This window comes from Varroa destructor, unplaced genomic scaffold (assembly GCF_002443255.2).
Source record: "Varroa destructor unplaced genomic scaffold, Vdes_3.0 BEIS01000002.1, whole genome shotgun sequence".
NCBI classification, from domain to species: Eukaryota; Metazoa; Arthropoda; class Arachnida; order Mesostigmata; family Varroidae; genus Varroa; species Varroa destructor.
The window spans coordinates 44826655-44839800 of NW_019211455.1; the positions used below are offsets into that span (position 1 = coordinate 44826655).

At 40.2% G+C, this 13146-nt stretch overlaps 3 protein-coding genes across 8 annotated transcripts in view; 2 read left to right on the forward strand and 1 right to left on the reverse strand.

Annotated features, from left to right (window-relative positions):
* LOC111245182 (uncharacterized) overlaps window positions 1-2444 on the forward strand; it is a 14786-nt gene extending 12342 nt beyond the window's left edge. For both annotated transcript variants that reach the window (XR_015320012.1, XR_015320013.1), the window contains exon 6: window positions 1028-2444. The gene's annotated coding sequence lies outside the window, so the exon portion shown is untranslated. The remainder of the gene's footprint in view (window positions 1-1027) is intronic.
* Window positions 2445-2904: 460 nt separating this feature from the next.
* On the forward strand, window positions 2905-6778 carry LOC111243866 (uncharacterized). Of its 2 annotated transcripts, none has more exons than XM_022790089.2 (5): window positions 2905-3045; window positions 3780-3893; window positions 4259-4515; window positions 5953-6143; window positions 6537-6778. In XM_022790089.2, the coding sequence occupies exons 2-5, from the start codon at window positions 3791-3793 to the stop codon at window positions 6733-6735; spliced, it is 750 nt and encodes a 249-aa protein (XP_022645824.1). In that variant the 5' UTR covers window positions 2905-3045; window positions 3780-3790; the 3' UTR covers window positions 6736-6778. The 2 variants fall into 2 exon arrangements, with proteins under 2 accessions (XP_022645824.1, XP_086834862.1); XM_086978736.1 differs by having other exon boundaries at window positions 2972-3045; window positions 3760-3893.
* Window positions 6779-8793: 2015 nt separating this feature from the next.
* The window catches only part of LOC111243865 (putative sodium-dependent excitatory amino acid transporter glt-6), a 30945-nt gene continuing 26592 nt past the window's right edge, over window positions 8794-13146 (reverse strand). For all 4 annotated transcript variants that reach the window (XM_022790085.2, XM_022790084.2, XM_022790088.2 and 1 more), the window contains 4 exons: window positions 12878-12978; window positions 12428-12562; window positions 11823-11976; window positions 8794-11102 (listed from right to left, as the gene is read on the reverse strand). In XM_022790085.2, the coding sequence (XP_022645820.1) occupies window positions 11064-11102; window positions 11823-11976; window positions 12428-12562; window positions 12878-12978 (429 nt within the window). In that variant the 3' untranslated portion in view covers window positions 8794-11063. The remainder of the gene's footprint in view (window positions 11103-11822; window positions 11977-12427; window positions 12563-12877; window positions 12979-13146) is intronic.

Consider the following 13146-nt stretch of genomic DNA (forward strand, 5'->3'; position numbering starts at 1 on the left):
AGATGATGGAAATTTCTCTACAGATGATGGAAATTTCTCTACAGATGATGGAAATTTCTCTACAGATGATGGAAATTTCTCTACAGATGATGGAAATTTCTCTACAGATGATGGAAATTTCTCTACAGATGATAGAACCTCCTCCAGGTCCTCTCTACAGTCTTCGATTTGAAGCTCGTCCTTAAAGCTTTCTTCGGCGTCAGCGCCGGCGGTGGAATTTTGAGCCGTTAAGGAACTTTCGTCACCGCGTTCATCATGTATATGCTCAATCCTCCTGGAGATTAATTAAAATTGCGTAATGAAAAATGGCGATTCTAAGATTTAAGTCCACAAATGTATATCTTATCTCCATTATAAATGCGCTGTTTCACTGCGAATGGTATTCATCGATTCTAATTCCGGCTACATATATCGCTCTATCTCGCTCTTTGTAGGTGTTGATTGACACTTAACCTTTGCAGGACCACGTTGAGGTGTGCTAATTGATGCATAAGGTCTGTTTGGCGCACTATCTCCGCCTGTATGCACTCTGACAAAAATGTGGCGCGTCTTCTTAGAGACCGAGCCATCATTTCTGAAACGAAAAAGACAGACTTCTTACAGAAAGTTACCACATCCAATATGACGTAAATGACCCCTGAACTATTGTACGCTAGACTGGCTTTGCCCACTGTTATAACAAATTCGTTCTTCAGTTATAAAACGTTTTGCCTTTACACGGGCTTCAATGCACAGGGACCAACGGTGGCTAATGTGCCTATCGACTGAAACACATCGGTAATCAAACGCAGTACTTCCCGAGCGCTTAGTATACTGCTACGCTAAAACGGCAGTATAGTGTGAATATGCACAAACCGTCGTAAAGATGGTCAAGATGGCCATCAATCTTTCCGAGTATCTCATTTAGTCCATCTTCTATTTTGCCCTTAGCATCCTCGTATTTGAACACCGCTCCATCACTGTTGACACAAATATCAGGGTCATTACTCGGTAATATTGTAAATGTTAATGCATCGCTATTTTACAGATCGGAAGCAAAAATAAGCCATCTTCTGTTTTACGTCAATTATCTGTCAACGTGTTAAGAAATTCGCATACGCGACTAACGTCTAACTAAAACTGAAATAGGACTCACCCTGCAACATGCGTATTTGCAGCTGAAAACATGGAAAACAGCGTACGAACTTCAGTACGAAATTTCGGCCAAATCTCTACATCCTTAACAAGATGTATACCGAATATTTTGGAAGATCTGCTCTGCATGAAACGAACAGGAACCAAGTAGTGGGATGCATTTCAGTTTCATAGATTAAACACATTCTTCGTATGCAAGGCCCAGAACTTTTACTTTTCTTATGCAAAAACTTCGTTAAAAGAAAAAAAGGTGTTTGCAAGTAAAAACCCATCACGCGAAAATTTTATTTCAGATACTGCTACTCACCCATATTCGTTATCGTTAGGTAAGAACGGGTGCCTATGCAGATCTGTGTGAGATCCTTTTATGCATTCCTATTGAAATTTTGGCTGAAGTTGAGGTGGCCCTACGCATTCGAGCATGAATTCAAACCCCTGCTGATCCGATTTAAGCCAAAAGCTTCCATTTTTCGGACCGAACCCGTAGATAGTAATTAAATTCTGCACTATGGACCTTTTCAGTAAACATATACGACTGTTGTCGCCATCTGGCGAATATTTCTGTTACTATTTCTACTATAGACTAATAAGTATATTATAAATATATTAAAACAATTCACCAACATTGAAAATGTTATATGATAGATTTTGAAAAATGCTAAAAAACAAACATTTGACCCAATCACTGATTAATTATTAATCAACTGTTCATAGTTGTGGCATGAAGTATATTAAGAAGGGAATGTGAGACTTACATTTTCTGCTTCGAGGGACGGTAGTGTTGAGCGTGAAGCCTAAAACATTTATATTTTAGATCAAGCCTCCTGTTCTGCTGTGCCTATTGTAAGTTCGATTTGTGTATGTACCTAAAGATGGCGGGATAACTATAGGAGCAATTAGTTCGTTCAGTTATCGGACGTCTCGAGGTCGAAAGAAGTGTCCCAGGAAGAAAATATTTTCCTATGGTTATTTCCAATAACTTAATGGAGAACTTAGTAACTGCTAACAACTGACAAAACGAAATATTCATTACGATTATTCTAAGTACTTGGAAATAAACTTTGCTAAAAATCCTCTAGAAAGGCATATTTAACATGATGTCTTTGTGGCGTGCTGTTATTACGCCACTGATATAATTTGGATGTAGTTAAGTTTCATCAAAGAATCAGTAGAAATATACGCCCTAGTTTGTACCCCGATATCGAACCAAAAAAGGTGGAAAGATGTTAAGCGGTTCAGTGTACTGAAACAAACATCTTTAAAGATACCACCTGCACACTATAAATAAACTGAAATTGGTTTACAAGGTAGTAAGTGGTACTTATTTAATGACAATAACAGAAATGACCATGACATTTATTGGGTACTAACAAAAGATGAGCGGAAGCTGACTGTTTCTGCAGCGCCATTATAATTTACTTATTTAAATCCAGCCACTCCGTGTTTTGATAAAAATACACCAATATATAATAATATAACACCCTTATTGTGAATCAGGTTGACCCTAAGCACCGGAGCAGCAAACCTTGTGTAAAGGTCAAAACTTACTATGCGTCAATCTAAGCAGTGAATTTTTACAAAAAAAAAGATGTTAACGTTCATTTCAGCCCTGCTAATTAACAAAAAGATGTATTTAAGAGGCAACGCAGGTACTAATGGACCTAGCGCTGTTAACACTTAAACTTGTAGACAACGCATGGAAGAATACCGCTTTATTCCTTCGTATCGTTTTGCACACGGCCGTGAAACTGATTGGCCTTTGTCCCATGGGAGAGGGAGCTAGTTGCTGATAGGTACATGAGAAGAAAGCGTTCAACGACGCAACAACCTTAGCATGATCGTTTCGTTTGTGGGAAATAGGTTCTTGACGCCTCAGTCTTCCGTTCTCAATAGGATAAAGGGCTATTACTGGTAAGTACGTAACAATCAGATTCTGTATACAGAAGCTAACATATGACCCTCAAAAATAACCGCATGTCTGTCTTAGATTAAATTAGATATCTGATGGATCTGTCGCTTTTGTAAAATTCAATTATTTGGTTAAATATCCTCCTAGCTTAAAGAAGTGTTAAAATTCTATAGATAGTTCAGGACTTTTCAGCTTTTTAGTGGGAAAGGCTTTTCTCATCATATAATCTCGTAGCCTAAATTTAATAAATGGGCTTCAGATCAGCGCTAAATTATACCAAGATGAAGATCACATATTTAAACAAGGTTAGATAAATGATCTTCTAAGCTGAATCTCGGCTTTCATTCGGTCTCGTTATATCATCAATGCTCGTGTAGAATTGGGCCTGCGGAGTTTTCCCATCACCAGCGACACACCTCTGTTCAGTAGAAGTTATCGGTCTCAACTTGGGTTTGCCCGCGGTTGTACTTTCGATTGCTAAGCTCAAACAGATTAAAAAAAAACCAATATGAGTGACAAGGGAAACAATTAACGCGTTGATGAGTGCCATGGCGTTATGCTATTCCCGTTAGACTGCTGTTCCGCACTTCCAGCCGAACGCTGAAGTGCCTCTTCTAGATTGAATTGTCGTCAAGAACAGTGTCTTGGAAATCACTGGTTGAACAGATTACTCATAGCACTGTAGAAAGCAGATTCAAACGATAAAAGGAAAATAGCTTACCACTATCTTGTTTAGGCACGCTAGTCATGAAGAGTTTTCTTCCAAACAAGATGATCGGGTTTCGCACCGCGCTGCTTATGGCCGCTACTTTAATAACGACGTCAACCACGGCAACCACTGAAGATTTACGTGAGTTAAAACGAAATAGTAATTTAGCAATGGGCTGTATTTTAGTAAACGCAATTTTCATCCCGACTTGGACCCCACCAAAAAGCTAAATGACTCTACGTTGCGTAACCAGCCCTACGGGTCCAGGTTGGCTGTATGCGTATGCAAACAATATTCGTGCGTAAATGATTTGAATTTGAAGGGTTGCTTTAAATCATATCAATATAATAGCCATTTTGTTGACTGCGCTAGATCAATAACCTGCCGATATTAGCACTACGTAGACCTATTTGCCAAAAAAAAAACAATCGACCAATAATGAGCTTACGTACAACCTCATCTTTAGCATGGTGTTTTTTCGTTGCTTTGTGCATGATTCTGCCCAGTGGTGATAAGCGCCCGCCTGGAAGCCAACGAATTTCTTGACAATCTTCTTGAAATTCGATTACCGAAACTGCTGCCTGATCGAGCTGAACGATTGCGGGATTTCGCATGTTATATAGAAAAGAAGCTCTTTGTAGGCATTCTGCCTACCCATCGGGACCTGACAGCCAACTTCACAGAAGGCACCGTTAGCGGACTTCAAAAAGTCAAGCGAGAGGGTGACTGCAAACCTACGTTCTCCGATGGGAATTACGTTGTGGTATGGATATTGATAGCGAAATATTCAGTTTACAGAGTAAGGGAAAGCTGACAGGCGCTGCTGACATGTCAAACGGTATACGTTTGGGCTGTTGAAGAGTTCATTGTAAAACACTTCAGGTATATTTCGTCCCTCATATTTACACTGGATGGTTTCGTAATTTATTAATGATCTAGCGATGTCCACAAATGTGACTTGTCGTATTGCACTAAAGGAATTTCATTCGATTTTAGCTTTTTTGCGAGTGTACAGTGGAAAAAAAGGTTTAAAAGCTACTATTGACAAACCTTAACGCAGAATTTTGACGTCTTCGGTTTACACTGAAATCACAAGATTATTTGCAAACTTTCTACTCGCAGTTTTCTGAGCGCTATATCTGGCCAGTTTCTTAATAGGATTGTAAACCTAAGGTACGCAAGGAACAAAATGCTTTTAGGATAGAATGGTGTTCATCTTCAATATATTGTACTACCTTGAAACCCTACCCAAGTAGCATTTTGTTGTGACGTTTCTTGTTGTTCCAACGACCTCTGTCCTTTGCAAGCCTGTGGATGCCCTAACGTCGGTTACGGCTATTATTTTGAGGGGTATAAGTGGCAACATTACGCACATCAGACATCACTGCTAAGATAACTAAATTGACTAGGACTCTCATCCGGTAAGCCTTGGAGCCACTATTCTTGAAGTTAATTGATTTCAATATAACTTCAAACCGAAATTTCTGCTGACCCTCGGCCAACGTTTTTCCTCGGTATGCGGCTAAGTGTTTGAAATTGTCTTTCTTTGTACTTCTTCAGACCTTGGTAAAAGGTGTCCCAGTGGAGTTTTCTGGCAAGACCCCTAGCGAAACACTTTTAAGCTATACATATCATTCTCTTGTATGTTTTGAGTATGCGTTTGATATTCCTGTTGGACATTCCATCAAATGGCTGGTTCTCAGCACGGAATGCCCAGGTTCGAACTTACACTACAGTGTGTCCCTAACATTTTCTGGCAAATACGTTACCTATCACGGGGACACGTATCATTCTCCTAGCTGATAGCAAACGGCTTTGTATAGCCAATAAATAAACAAAAATAATAATAATAGACTGTATCTACCAACAGCATCCTGGTAAGATTTTTTTATTTTGAATGTACTGAAAAAGGACACTTTTCCTAAAGTTTGCAAGTTACACAAGCACAGTTGTAGAAAATAGTTAAACTGTTTCGTTTACATTCTATGTATTATACCCGTGTTTTGATGAATTTTTATGCTTTTTTTAATCGTAATATAACATCGTAGCTAATAAAAGTGTTTTTTTTTCGGCTGAAAAGTACATTGTACGTACACGAGCTCAACCGAGAACGTGGGTGAGAAGATTAACACATAATACACCGATCATGTTGGAAGCCGCTAATAAACTAATATTATGATTTAAATATAATGTGCCCTAGATATCCTGCAAGCTTAATATTGGCTCACTGAAGGCTACCTATGCTTCATCAGTTAAGGGCTTCAATCTGCGTGGTGATATAGCACATCCAGTCATTACAGCGGATTTCGCGGACTCTTCGCTAATATTCGAGGCCAAAGAGATTAAATCGGCTGGAAGTCGGCCTCATATGAATGCACTCGTGGTCGATAGGTAATTTTTTTCGAAAGATTACGATGCTATGCAAACGTAGGACCCATGGCTCGTTGAGTTATAGTCACACGCTGCATTACCGAAAGAATTAGCACAACGAACGTTTTGGTAATGGCCTTCATTAGCAAAAGACCTTCAAATAAAGAATAACCTAGCTACATTATAATTCATATACTTTTACTACAAGATGTTATCAATAGCTATTAGTGGTTGATATATCACATCGAGTTCAGTCGAAAACTAGCGAAAGAAGTTCACACCACTAAAATAGATGGCTGTTTCGAGGTCTCGATGACGGTACTCAGTTTCACCTTCCTTCCTTAATTTAAGGACCATGATGAACTGCATTTTATCTAATTTAACTTTTATCAAATTCGTTATCATGTATAACAGCTTAAGATGCGCGATCCATTACGAGTCTTTGGGGCTTAACGAAGAGCGGGACCAACTTTTCCGGGACTGCATCACACGCGGTATCTTGCCTCAGATACTTGATCTAATCAATATCCGTTTGTATCGTGCATTGTATGACGCCCTGCGTCAACAGGACGTTAGTATTCCCGACGTTCGCATCAATGAAACCACTGAATAAGCCGTAACTAATTGATTAATAAATAAGCCGTGTTCCTCAACAATCACGAATTATTTTTTCAATCTTAATTGCACGATGTATTTGTGTATATTATATATTGGTAGCAATAATTATCATTTTCAATATATCGAAAGTGGGTGGCCCCAATAAGGGCCATTTTCCCGTGAAATAACTCAGCTTCTGAAGCACGTCCTTCGTGGATACGCCAGAGCCATGACAGGCAATCTCTGGAAACGAAGGTCAATCTCAAGACTTTGAAGGACTTTACGTATCAGATAGTGGAAGAGCAGCTTGCGGATGAATAGTTCAGTCGACTTTTGGTAAGGACGGATCTTACGAAGAGCGACCGTGCCAGGCCTGTAATGATGCGGCTTCTTGACACCGTTGGTAGTTGAGGTCTACTTACCAGCGGCCTTGGTAGCCAGTTGCTTACGTGGAGCCTTGTCCCCCAGTAAAGCGGTCTGCTTCGTATAAACCATGATTCAATAGTGGGTGCTTCGGTCACGGTACTTACTGAGTTTTGTTGACAAAAAGAGAGGAGAAACAGCTGGTAGCCGCAAAAGCACTAGTTAGCGAGATGCTCCTACAGACAAAACGCAACCTTTGCCGACATCGTTGTAGGAATTATGTGAACTCGTCGGATCATTTTTGGCACGTCAAACAATCTAAGTTGGAGGAATGTGTATGCCCACTAGAAGTCAATGGCCAACTTTCAGAGGCTTCCAACATTTGACTTCGCTAAATTTTCGAATACTCGTTCATTAGATATTTGGTCTACAAACGACTGTAAAGGTATAACTATTGACTGAATAATCTCAATGAAAAATTAAAGATTGCATATAACTTCTTTAGTCACTTAAAGGTCAGCATATGTCTCCAATTTTATTTTTTCATTAAACCTGTGAAAATGCGTATACGTGTACAATAAGTTTTCATGATAAGATAAAAAAAAAAAGACTATCATCGTGTAATCTTAGTAGTATGTAGTGTATATGTAGAGAAAGACAATTTTTTAAAAGAGACAGTAGTTTTGATCTGGGCTTTTCCTTCTCTTCTTAAAAAGGAAGACAGCCTAGATGTTAGGTAGCGCACCACCCTGGGCGACGGTTACTCAGAGAGAACCTTGTTCAACTCTTCGTCGTTACAGATGACCAACTAAAGGTAACGGAGTATGACCTTGGTTTTCACCTTGTCATGAGCCGCATTATTAGCCAATTCGAGAATCTCAGCACCGATATACCCAAGGACGGCAGTGGGCTACACGGAGTCATGAGTTTCAACATGCTCGGTATAGTGCCTCTTGCGGAACGGACCGTGGATACTGCCGGCAGGTAATTGAAGTCCCGCGCACTCGTGAAACTGGGTCCTGACCTCTGTCTTCGCCTTGTCCGAATATTACGTTGTTTAGAAACGTATAAAAGTAAGAACTGAACTTGCTCCAGGGGTTTTACATACACTTAGTGCTGGCTTGACCTGATCGTGCTGTCTTTCCCAATGGATGCGGCCTACGGTTCGGCATCAAATTGCTCCGAGGTACAAATCACTTGGTTTTATCGTGGAAGCCACACCGCATGCACCGTAAGGAAAAACTTAAGAAAACTGGAAAGATCCAGCAGAAAGTACGTGCCATAGACAAGAAAAAAGCAGCGCGGTAGGAAAGATTTTTTCTCTACCTATATCTACCAAATCTTTGGGGCGGATCCACCGGTATCTCTTCGAAGACTATATAGATCGAACTCTTTCGCGAACGACATCTTCAAAAGGATCGCTGATGAGGCAGCCCGCCTTTTTCGTTGCAACAAAAGGTCAACCACCGCCTCTCAGGCGATTTTAAATCGCAGACTGTTGCTTCCAGGCGAGCTGGCCGAGCAGGCCGTGCCTGAAAGTCTGAGCAATTACACCTCCTTCATGTGAGAAATTATATCACCTTATGCTATTACGTACGTGAAAAGAAATCAATACTCATCGAAAGTCTATAAACAGAACTAAATCGACGAACTATATTTACTTTTCCTGTACTGTACCTTTTACTTTTTCAAAGTCAAGGAACTTCACTAATGGCGTTTTAGTAAGTTTTTATTAATTTTTAAACAGCAACTACCGCTTTGCTGCTTATTTATTTATTTATAACATTACACGAAAGTAGTCTAGAAGTATGACTCATTATTGTTGTTATCTAAGCTAGTTACTTTCTATCATATGATATAAGAATAGCTACTATTGTTTGAAAAGGGGAAGCATTCTTCCACGTAGTTGTACCTTTCAATAAATAGGCCTAATTTATCTTAGACTCAATTTACACTACCAATATCTATATCTTCTCAACAACAATAAGCTCGTCATTTATTTCTAATCACTATGATACCTATGCTTATTCAGCCGAACGACGATCTCTGATTTAAACAAAGTGACCGTACAGACTTTCACAGGAGAAACAAGCACGTTTACGGGGCGTGAAAGCATCTGTTTATAACTAGGTTCATCCTACATTCATCTATATTGAATTAATGATATATTCATTATGCTGAATAATAATTGTCTAGTGACTACTATTACTAACCGACCTCAAGCGATTCCCGCATGGGATCGTGGAGAGCACTTTTTCAACAAAGGTAACCCTCTCTAAGATATATACTGGCGCAATCGAGTGCTACACGTTGTCCTCAAAATCTCGGATACATCGACTGGCTGAACGCGATGTAACATTGCTTTTCGACCTTCCCAAAATAGCAGTGCGCGGTGTCTATAGAACACGTTTTTTGCTTTATATATATATATATATATATATGGTTGTATAAATTGCTCTTCAATATCTATTAAAACATACTTTTCAGTCTTCCATCTATCGTCTGAAAATAGGATAAGTTTAATTTAGAAAGTTATCACATTTGAAAACTATTATCAGAGTTTGATCAGTCTAGAGTACCTTCTTCGTTTAAGTTAGTAAGAAAAGATAAGTAAGTTATACTGACTAAGGTGCTGTCCGAAAGTAGACCGGAGACTTTCGGCACAATTAATTTTACAGGAAGACCGTATCCAACTAAGGGCATTAATTGTATTGCCAAAACCGCTGTACCACTCGCTTTTCGGGTTTAAGTTCCTTTTTCACTGCAAATGAAATTAACGCAATTATGAGACACTCGATCGCGCTCAAAAGAACAGTTTTTGGTGTACAGAGAGAGAGAGAGAGAGAGAGAGAGAGAGAGAGAGACAGAGAGCTTCGGCCGATGCAGGCCACTTCTATAGTCCCGTTCAGAAACTCTTCCTCAAACGTCGCTTCCCACTATTACTGTAAACCCCACCAAAGCCACTGTAGAGTTTCCATTCGCGTTATAAAGCTTTTGTTTTATTGGTTTTCCCCTCAACCGCGAGCTCCTATGTAGTCTAGTCGAGGGGTCTCCTATAAGGCCTTTCTTTATGCTACGGTCGCCACCAGCCTACCACGTAATCGACCACATGGCACGGGCACTAAAAATGTCAACGCTATCGAATCCCCATATGTCTACCCTGTCAGAAGTAGACTTCCCTACTATGTTAGTTAGATTCGAATTGAACAGTTGCCCTCTATCAGTGTCATCTATTCGTCTTTAGTTCACACTTTCTAGTTGTGCCAGTTCAACTCCGTGCGTGAACGTTATGCGAATGTGCTCTATAATAATAAACTCGATAGATGAATTGGAATATCAAGGTACTGAAGTTTCTACGGTGAAGTACTCTGGCACAAAGATGCCACGTGGCTAGGACTCAGCTCTACTACGTCGTTGTTGGGACTGAAGATGTTTTTTTATTTAGCCGAGATTGGGCCAGAACCACGACAAGATGCAAACATGTTGCGTCAAAACATGTTTCCTTTTTGGATTAGGGTATGGCAATTGTTGGACTCTTGACAATTTGGATACTAGTACTGATCAGAGATCGCGGGGTCTGAAAGCGGAGAACAATCTGCAGAAGGTATCGCATTCGACAAAATTCTGTTCCGATCTTCAATTCAGTGTCAAAACTACATCAGAAATAGGGCTGAGACAAAGCCGATGATTCTTGTTGTACATGTACAGATTCACGGGGTGTACATTCTTCTGTGAATGTATGGTTATTAGCTTGTGTACAGATTGTGTCACCTTGTTTTCATATAGTAGGGTTTTTTTGCATGTCCCCGCGAACATTACAGCTTATGGATGGCTTTAAGAGAGCCTGTTAATAGCTTTAGGGCTCATTTCCTTTCTTGCTATTATTGTTGTGAAGTTGGTGTTGACTTTCGATTCGCCTCGCCGCCGTATCGTTTTCAGTGATGACCTCATACAGTTCCGTCATACCTTCGAGCCGAGAAGTTAGACTGGAGGGCAATTTAACGGAGCGTCCTCAGTGATCTGTTTAAGAATGAATACATACAAGGTTTGTTTGAAAGAAGATCAGTAACCTTTTTTTCCATCGATCTAATGCCTAACGCGGTTCTCTAGGTAACATTCAGAAGGCTTTCTGAGTTGTCGCTATGCCATATCGATTTGCAGATTAGCTATTTAAATAGACATAGATTTGACCCTCTATGCCGTTAGGGTTGAAGCCGTTGCTACCCTCAATAATAGCAGCTGTTATCTAGGAAATTTATGCACGCGTACCTGCAATAATGGATATTGCCATTGTCGCTTTCAAAACGCTTACTTAAAGGACACAGTTTTATGACTTTGTGACCTCAAGGCTATTTTGGCTTAGTGTAAGACAGCCTGATCGACAGTTTTGTCCAAGCTTTACCTGAAAGAGTCGCCTCGTACATCTGTCTGAGCCTAGATCATGTGAACAAGTATCAATCAAAAGGGATATCGCTGGACTAATGCTACCAGCGTATTCAATGTTATAATAGAAAGAGGTTCATTTCGTTGCTCAGCGTATAACATTTGCATTGCGTAGAGTAACTAATACTAACAATAATTATCCTGAGTCTTGGCAACCGACGAATGTCATCGAAAGCGCTATTGTACTTGAAAATATTGTAGCTACTCTATAAACAGATCTGAAGTGAAATAGAGGTCAACGCCGAAACAATTGACGAGGTTCGGGGACTCGTCCCTCGTGAACTGCGTTGCCCTTACCTTAGACTTCTTCTCATCTAGGCAGCCATCATCGACACCGTTGCAGTCAGTTCCATTGTCGTCGTCAGGTTCGCCTTTGAGATCGCAAAGATGCGAAACAATAGCAGCTGTTACGCCATCGCCCAAGCAATTGTTCACGGTTCGACAACGATCCCTATAAAAGATGCCACAGATCGCGATACGCGTACGAACGATTCCGCATCGTTAGTAATCAACTGATCAAGATTCTAAAGACAGACAGACGTAAAAATTGTCAATACTGAAACCGGTGTCGGTAGGCCGCCGATCCGCATTACGCGACAGAGTTTCTCGTAACAGGCAGTTATTAAGGTTAGCTTTTGTTCTCTACAAGCATGGCCATTTTTTATGCAGGCTAAAGCACTATAGAACCGGCATGATGCACGTTCCCATGATGATTTATTTTGCACAGTCATTCCATGAGTCGTATCGACATTTAGACATAGCGCATAACGAAAGGCAATGAATAATGATTATGATGGTTTTTAGGGAAGCTTTCTAAAATAATATAGATTGACTTTTAGCACTTTATTTCAAACATGTGAAACCTCTCACCCTTCAAATTTGATCTAAAATTGAATACATACAGTAGCCATTCAGTGGTGAAGAGTAAGCTGACATCGCTGAGGGGTGCCCCGATGACCGAAAGGGTCATCGCCATAAGGAAGAGAGCTGCTGAAGGCACTGAGGTAGCTGCAATCGATACGGCTGTTGAGGTGATTCTGCAAATATAGACGTAGGACAGAAAAGCAATTGACAGTGTAGTTTCGCTAGCCCCTACCTCCATTCCTCCGCCTCCCCGTGCTTTTTTTCAATGCAACAAATATACTCACTGAAAATGATTTTCTATGTGCAGCGAGTAAAATAGCTACGGTAGAATAGAAACAGCGTTTAGGTCGAAAAGTGTATGAATTTTCTGAGAAATCGAGTCCTTTTTTTCTTCGGAACGAGAAGAGACATTGAAGTGGCACAACTTATGGATTAGTGTTAGCAAATAAATAATAAAAGAATAAATTATAACTAAACGATATACGTACAACACAGCGAAGTAGTCGCTCAGTTCAAGGGAGATGTTATTCATCTGGGCAATGAACATCGTCGCAGCCGCGATAAAGCAGGCTGTTCCGTTCATGTTTACCTAAAATAATATAGGTACATTCATCTTAATGCAATTACCGCCGTGTCAAGGACGCCTCTTTGCAGTGTCGATACTTGGCGGTATTGAAATTCAGTTTGTACCTATGATGTCTGCTGGCCCGTAGACCTGATCGCTATTATTGATTCAATGCTGGGTATTTTCGGCCGC